Source organism: Amphiprion ocellaris, chromosome 2 (genome assembly GCF_022539595.1).
Source record: "Amphiprion ocellaris isolate individual 3 ecotype Okinawa chromosome 2, ASM2253959v1, whole genome shotgun sequence".
NCBI classification, from domain to species: domain Eukaryota; kingdom Metazoa; phylum Chordata; class Actinopteri; family Pomacentridae; genus Amphiprion; species Amphiprion ocellaris.
In genome coordinates, this window is record NC_072767.1 from 2,301,051 (window position 1) to 2,309,589 (window position 8,539).

General features: G+C 39.1%; 2 protein-coding genes across 2 annotated transcripts; one reads left to right on the top strand and one right to left on the bottom strand.

The window, feature by feature from the left end:
* Positions 1 to 1,566: 1,566 nt before the first annotated feature.
* Positions 1,567 to 4,742, top strand: cks2 (CDC28 protein kinase regulatory subunit 2). The gene is made up of 3 exons (XM_023277745.3): positions 1,567 to 1,752; positions 2,179 to 2,306; positions 4,256 to 4,742. The coding sequence occupies exons 1-3, from the start codon at positions 1,694 to 1,696 to the stop codon at positions 4,297 to 4,299; spliced, it is 231 nt and encodes a 76-aa protein (XP_023133513.1). The 5' UTR covers positions 1,567 to 1,693; the 3' UTR covers positions 4,300 to 4,742.
* Positions 4,398 to 8,120, bottom strand: odf3l2b (outer dense fiber of sperm tails 3-like 2b). The gene is made up of 5 exons (XM_035951689.2): positions 7,677 to 8,120; positions 7,480 to 7,573; positions 6,793 to 6,903; positions 5,546 to 5,659; positions 4,398 to 5,292 (listed from the first exon to the last, which is right to left on the bottom strand). The coding sequence occupies exons 2-5, from the start codon at positions 7,517 to 7,519 to the stop codon at positions 4,805 to 4,807; spliced, it is 753 nt and encodes a 250-aa protein (XP_035807582.1). The 5' UTR covers positions 7,520 to 7,573; positions 7,677 to 8,120; the 3' UTR covers positions 4,398 to 4,804.
* Between the last annotated feature and the right edge of the window lie 419 nt (positions 8,121 to 8,539).

Genomic DNA, 8,539 nt, shown 5'->3' on the forward strand with positions numbered 1-8,539 from the left:
CTGGGATGAATCAGAATCTAAACATACAATCAAATTTGTGCAATAAATTAATTCATGTAAAGCTTTATTATATTTTTCAAACCGAACTCTACATTTATATGATCAAAAAGTTGTTTTCCACCATGCATATGGCCTAGGTTTCCACATAAACATTTCCAACTACGTCTTAATTTGCAAATTCGCTGCAGTGTTTTAGCTCTCTAAGCTCAGTGTTCTTTCAAATAACATTAGGAAAAATGAGGATGTACCCACCAAAAGTCAAGCTTAATAATTAATCCCAAAATGTTGTGGTGACACCATAAGTCTGGACAGCTAGTATATATTAGAAAAAGATTATATTTTTTAGCAACTGTATCCCCCAGCTGGGGTAACTTTTGCACTTATGGATATCCCAGGATAAGATGCCTTCCTGAAATAAGAGGCCTCCTCCCCAATTAGTCGACTCCTGACCTCTATACAGTCAAATCTCGTTTCAGAGCTTTTCTCAGATGATACTGGCATTACTTATCCTTAGCACTGAAATCATTATATTAGTCTGAGGAAATCGAAGCAAGGTTTTAATGTATGTTGATGCCATATTATGACAGAACAAAACAAGCCTCTGTGTGTGTTGTTTTTTTTTTTGTACATACATAAACTTTTTTCGACTGTGAACCTGAGAGTCACATAAGTCTATCCACTGATTTATAAAAACATTACAAATACTTTTTTGTACAATGTGAAATATAAAGCAGATTTGCTAAGCCTTGTTACTGTAGGCTAAGCATCCTTGGTGGCTGGAGATTTTCGATCATTATGACAGGAATTTAATCATCGCTAATTATAAAGTTATAGTAAAGTTTTGTCCATATTTTCTAAAGCAACATTTAAAAAAAAGACAATTAAGTTGCTTTTATGTATAAGTAACATGTTTGTTTAATCAAAATGACTCATTGAGTTAAGATTTCCAGGGGAGCTTCTTTTCCAGGCTTGTAGGAGAAGATGAAAGTTTGTAGGATTTTACATCTCACATTTTTTCTTTTCACCTAAGTATACTTCTTGTGTACATACTATATTGATACTGGAAAAAATATACATTAAAGACAAAAAATATAATCTTACCTGGGATTTACCCTAAACAAAAAAACAACAACATAGTTTTAGTTTTGCACGTATTCCTGAATATTAGTGTAGTCTCCTGTGTCAAACTCCAGCTCCCAGAAGTCAAGAGTACGTAGACGTTACGTAACAGATACAATGCTGAAATGAAGAGCTCTCACTCAGTCCTTGTTTTCACTTTCACAAAACTCAAAACTGTTTCAAACACATCTTATAACCTCAGGTCAAACCCCTACTATTTATTTAACCAAATAACCAAATCTACAAGATAACTGCTGAAGATCATTTTTAAAGAACGTGTATCAGGATATTCACCCACTGTATGGTTGCAAATTCTGCGCCTTCATTAAAGTGTCTTGTTTTTAACTGCCTAGTGACTCATTGTCATTAAAATAGACGATCTTGTTTGCTCCGTGTGCCGCTGCGTTGACCAATCAGGAGGCTGCGGGTAACCGTTGGGGTTTGAATTTTCCGCAGAAAACAGCGGCAGATGACAGCAACCTGTTGCGCTGGGACATATCGCAGACTGACTTACTTCACCTCATCTGAAAACAGCTTTCTGGATTTCAACTTTGACCGCTATCGTTGACGAAAAATGTCGAAGAAACAGATTTTCTACTCTGACAAGTACAACGACGACGAGTTCGAGTACAGGTAGAGACGTTTGTAAACGTTTTCAAAAGTCCGTTATTTTGTTTTCGGTTGCTCGCTAACGTCAAACTGTGCTAACTTTTCTAGCATAGCGTTAACATGTTCCTGATATGGCTAACTTAGTTTTATTAACGGCATATGTATATGTTTAGTAACGCATAGTTGTGGGTGTGTACTTGGATATTTACGTTGGCTCAGTGCTCAAACAGAACAACCCCTCGCTAACAGCTAGCTATGCTAACTGTTGTACTAACACTACTGTTAGCAACGATTGTGTTTGAACTTTGCGGCTAATTTTCTTCAGTTGCAATGTAAAAACACACTTAACATTACATTAAGTGTTATTGTTAGCTACTCCTACCTGACAGAGTATATTTTCTGAGCAGCAGTGGGTCATTGTTTACGTGTTTGTGTTTTACCTTCCCGCAGACATGTCGTGCTTCCGAAGCAGCTGTCTAAACTGGTGCCCACCTCCCACCTGATGACAGAAGAAGAGTGGAGAGGACTCGGGGTGCAGCAGAGCCAGGGCTGGATTCACTACATGATCCACAAACCAGGTCAGCAACACCGGAGCAGAAGGGAGGATTCACCCTCCACCATGTCTGATATGATATAAATATATGTTTCCACTCTTCTGAGTTAGTGAAATTAAATTAATACTGTCAATGCCGATATAGTATTTTTGGGAACAAAATTCTTTCACTTCCTTTTTACTGGAACGTACGAGAGAAACAGTGTCTAGAGGAATACAGTAGGGAAATGTTGTTCTAAAAAGAGTTTACCATGAAAGGTACCCTCTGCTGAAGCCTTTATCTTCAGCCCAGCTTGGTGTTGCATTTTTAGACAGAAGAAAAACTGTGTATTTTGGTGGCCATCTTGTACGCTGTAGTCTACAATGAAAGGATCTCTTCATGTTCAGTATGGAGAAGCATCATGCCAGTTTTGTATTAAGGTAGACATGAAACGACAGTCGGAAACAAATTTTTACATACACTTCTAAAGACCATGTTTATCATGGCAGTATTGAGTTTTCAGTGACTCCTATAAGCCAGAATGGTGGAGTCACTGAATATATGCAGCTTTGTTAGAAAAAAAATCAATCATGAGTTTTGGTTCTTTCATAAATTGATTACAGGTCTTCTGGAAATATCTGCTGGATCAAAAACATCCATCCATCCATCCATTATCTATACACTGTTCAATCCTCATTAGGGTCACGGGGGGCTGGAGTCTATCCCAGCTGACTTGGGCCAAAGGCAGGGGACACCCTGGACAGGTCACCAGTCTATCACAGGGCTACATGTACAGACAAACAATCACACTCACATTCACACCTACAGGCAATCTAGAGTTACCAATTAACCTGAACATGTTTTTGGACTGTGGGAGAAAGCTGGAGAACCCGGAGAAAACCCACGCATGCACAGGGAGAACATGCAAACTCCAAAGATCCCAGGAAGGCCGGGACGCAAACCGGGAATCTTCTAGCTGCAAGGCAACAGTGCTAGCCACCAAGTCACTGTGCAGCCAGATCATAAAAAAAAATGTGTGTGTGTGTGTATATATATATATATACACACACACACACACACACACTCACACACACACACACACACACACACACACACACATATATACATACAGCAAATCAGTTTTGGTCGTATAGAAAGTTGTGTTAATCAAATTTTCTTAGTTACATGGCCTCTTAACTTCTGCTTGTGACAGGGTTTCGGCAGGGCATTAAAAAGCATTAATAGTCATTAAATTGATTTTGTGAAAATTAAAGCCTTAAATGGCATTAAAAATCATTAAACTTGATTCTCAGTGGCATTAATGGAAAAATTTGTATGTAGGACTACTTCCATGTTCTTCAAGAAACGCTAAAATCATCAGCCAGAAGATTGGGCCTTTCATGCAGTTTGGTGTCCCAACAACACAATGACCCCAAACACAGAAGTGCTAAAGAAATGGCTACATCAGTCTAGAATTTAGGTTTTTGACCTACCTCCCCAAAGTCCTGACTTAAACTCTTCTGAGAACCTGTAGACTGTGATTAATAAACAAGTTTGTGTCAGAAAGACAACAAATTTATTTTAATTGCACCACTTCTGTCAAGAGGCAGGTTAAATATACAACCAGAAATTTGTGGACAGCTACGAAAAGTGTGTGGTTCAAGTGAAAAACCAGTACATTAAATTTTGTCATATTTCCTAGAAGACCTGTATTAAATCTATGAAAGAACCAAAATGAATGATTTATTTATTTTTGCAACAAAGATAGAGTTTAAATGATCCTTTCATAGAAAATTCAGAGTTATAGGAGTCATTGAATAAAACAGTGCTGCCAGGATATACATGGTCTTTCCAAGTGTATATAATGCATCATTAATATGTGATGAAACTTGGACATGGAAGGACCTCAGCTGTTAGCTTGTCGATATATTTATGGTGTAACCACTTACTGTAGATGATGCTGACAGATCCCTCTTTCTTGCTTTACTCCCCAGAGCCACACATACTGCTTTTCAGAAGGCCTCTCCCAAAGGATTAAATGGGAACCAGCTGTAAAATACCTGCTATCTTCTTTGCTGTTTTCTGTTGTCTTTTGACCCTCTCTCCTTCATTCATCTCTACATGTGATCTAATGTATTGCGTAGAAATTTTTTAGAGGTAATGAGAAACGGCTGTGAATGATAACCTTTTGACAGTATGAAAGGGAAAGTCTGCCTGTCAACTGTACACTTTTAGCACACTTAAAAATATCTGTTTATGTCATTTTGTCAAAACTGATTTATTTACTGAGCTGTCGTTCGAGTATTGGGTTTTATTTATTTAGCCCATAACTTTCTATATTTGTATATTTTCTGTTCTTTAAGCTTGTTTGTACTACATGCATATATTATTTCTAGATATTGTAAATTTTGTCACTCAGTTATGATTGATTCTTCAAGTTCTTTGTTACCCAAAGAACAAAATAAAATATATGTATTCATATACGTTTGACCATTGGATTTTTTTTTTTTTTTTTCACATTACGAATAATATTTGTCATTTTCTCAGTCGGAAACACTGACAACTAGTGGGGTGACAAACTCAGAGTGTCTGATTCCCAGGGAGTAGGCTGGTGCTCGGGCCTTGTGAACTGTGACTTTCTCTGGATTATAAGTTCCTGGACCTGGCTTCTTGGTGCTGTCTCTGGGTAAGTTGTGACGCCCCAACATTGAAAACGCCGGCTGTTTGGTCAGATAAACACTCGGGTCCGTACTGTTGTAGCCACAAGGCCCGGGGGTCTTGGCTAAATCCACAGACGGTCCCCCTGTGCTGAAACTACCTGACATGGTGTAGCTTGCGCTGGCTGGTTTGTTCGGGATTTGAGAGCCCATGAGGGGAGGCAGAGAGTACTTGTTGGGAGCAGGAACTGCATCAGTGCTGCGGTAGTGTGTTCGAGCTCCCATGGTGTAGGATGGGGGTCTACGCTGCAGGTTGCATGGGGGGGCTTTCTCAGGACTGTAGGCTCCAGGTCCAGGTGTGTGGAACAGCTCTTCTAAAAAAAACAAAATGGGAAACCATCATATCAGCACCATATGTTAGTGTAGGTAGCTAAGTTCAGTTGCAACAGCTGACACTGGCTCTCAAGACGTGCCAAAAGCAAATGTTTTTCTCCAACTGTAGTTCATTCTTAACACAGCTAACAGAGTAGGATGGAATTCAGAAGGTATTGTAGCAACATATATTAATATGTGAAAAAAATGACTTTAAAAGAAATGCTTGCTTGTGATGAAGGAAAAAATACTCACTCTGTGCTTTCATTCTGCCCAACATTGAGTATGCAGGCGTACCGTCCTTTCCATAGCGAGTAATCTTTGCATCGACGTGATATCGAGGCCCGGGACTGGAATCAACACGGTACACTGAAAGGAAAGATTCACGATTAATATCTTCTCTGAGAATTTGGTTTGATCATACAATTGTCCTGAAAAAGCCTGGCTAAAATCAATTTGATGAAGAAAATGTGAGAATTAACTGGGTCAATATATAATTGTGGGACTTTTTGTAACATAGCTGACAGATATCGTTAAAATCAACATAGCCGCCTATAACCAAACACCATGTGGCATTTTTCCAGGAAAATTCTTCTAAATGTTATATATACAATTGAGTAAAATTGAAATTGAAAGTTATTTCTAAAGATACTGTAGCAAACCTGTTGACGTGATAAATCCACACGACTTCACACACTATATTAAATAACTCCGAAAGCTTTGGAGTCGTTCAGTCTTTTCTTCAGGAGGAAATGACATCATGTGGAGCAGGTCACGTGATATGTAATTAACACTTCCTTGAGAGGTGTTTTTGTAATGAGTAACTTATTTGACAGTGATCTCTCAGACACAGAAACAGTTTATTTTCCATATAAAATTTGATATTTTGCCAAAAAAGAAATATCTGTCATGATTATCTCATCCTAATAAAAATAATACAATCAAAGCAATTTCTGAATCGGCTCATTTTATTATTGTTTGGCTAATTAGAAGGTGGTTGTTATTAAATTTGGACAGTTATTTAGTTGACATTTTAGTGATATCCAGTAATTTTTTATTAATAAGTGATTGTTTCTATATTAAATAATTATGGAATTTGTAAAGACTTGATTATAATGAACATAAAAAACGTTTTTTTTTTAATTTAAAAAAGTCTCTCAATTATATACAGTATATGGACCTAACTACAGAATTCTGAGGTGTTGTCTCCCCCTAGTGGTTCTATTATGACATTACATCACACCGTAATCAACAGAATTGACTGTGGTGATGCATTTTAGATTTAAGATAAATTTACTCAGAGATAGATGTAGCATTATAGTATACAAAAAAGTGTAATGTGTCTGATGGTAATGCCTTTAGCAATGATTAGATTTATGTCTTTAAATCCAAATTTTGAACAAAGCAAAAAGTCCTTCGGTTACATGAAAATGAAAAATGAAACTACCCAAATGTGGCTAATACTAATCAGAATTAAAAGCAATAGAAAAGGCCAAACTCACTATTATCACTCATCCGGCCGTGGAAGGAGTAGGCAGGGCTGGTTGGCTTTGTGAAGTCGTGGCCAACAAATCCAATAGTGGGAGGAAGCCCATAGCGCCCAGGTCCTGGCCCTAAAGACAGGAGAAAAATCACAAAGCTGGAGGACCCACGTGTTTATTTACAACTGCACAAATGCATTCAAATTTAATGAGGCAACACTTTTTCTTCAAATCATTCCTCTTGTTATTTATGAAAGCAGGTTGGGTTTCACTGCAGCTTCGTGTGAGTAGATTGTGTTATCATTCAGTAATAAATTTAGAGTGTTAAAGTGTAAATTAGTTGAGCTAAACTTTAAATTTAGTCTACTTTAGATCCTCTGAGATCTTGTTCTGCCTAAATGACAGCATCAGAGCTCAGTCAGACAAACAGCTACTGAGCACTACAGGCAACGGCACACAAACACAAAAACACAACCTGGGGAAAAGCATTACATCAGCATACAAGTGTTCAGCGGCATGTGCACAAGTGGGAGCATTTTTTCACAGAGCGGAGCGAGTCCTGGCAGGTCTGCAGGCAGAGAAAACCTCCACTCTGCTCCAGTCAGGGTTGGGAAATATTAACTGACCCAAAGTGACCAACTGGAGCAAAGTTATGAGCTCATTGTGTTTAATTCTTTACTTGTAGTTTCAGTTACACCATTGACCTACCTTTCTCTCTTCCTGCAATTGCTGGGTACTTTTTCTCCATCTGAGTCTTGGTAGAAGTGGTGGATATTTCAGAAATCCCACAGTTTTAGCAGCACTTTAGACGTATTCAGGGATACATTTAGAATGGCAAGATGCTGGTTAAAGAGATAATCATTGGCAATTACAAAACCATGAAGAAAAGCTAGTCTGCCTCTTACCACAGATAATTCCACTTTCCAGCTAGAAGTAATGCAAGCTGCATACTTGGAAATCATTTGCTCCTTAATCCATGTCAATCTTGGTGGACTTTCCTCAGATATCACAGTGTTTCCTCTGGATCCACATCCTGGCTGACAGTGGAAACCCAGAACCCCCCGTCTGATCCAGAATCAATCCCTAATTTCCTCTGAAACAAGCAGGAAACCTGAGAGCTATTATAGATATCAAAGTGTCAACAGCAGCGCAGGCTCAGCTCTGGATAGGGTTTTATCTGTCTGCCCCCCTTTTGTCCGGCTGCTCCATCTGCGGCGGCTCGGACAGGTGAATAGCCGTCCGGCCTCAGAGGCAGATGTAAAGGTGCACTCAGCTGCTGCTTACAAACAATGTCATCACTCCTAATTCACTCCCATGTAATGTTAGCTCCCCCCTGCAAAAACCATGAAACCAAGATCCCCCCCTCTCTGCCTCCCTTCTCTTTTCACTCTTTCTGCTCATCGCAGTGTGGAGACGCAATATCACTCTTCAGCCATGCATGCAGTTGCCACGGAGACTGCTGCCAGGTCCCCTGCATCGCCGGCTTGTCATCACAACAGCAGCAAAGTTTTTCCACTCAGACTGGACGACTGAACTGCAGTTTTACCTCACACTGCTGATAGTAACCATTCTCCACCATGTATTTCTGTACATTTATGCAAGCAGGAATGCAGATAATCATATTTTCTTTCAAAATGTGCACTGCATAGAAATTCACACATGCAGCTCCGACAGATGCAGTGCAGCACACCTGGAGCAGTTACAGACCGACTCGTAAACTCCTGAAATACTCTTCTGGAAATTGAATTTGCAGCCCTCTGCTTTATCA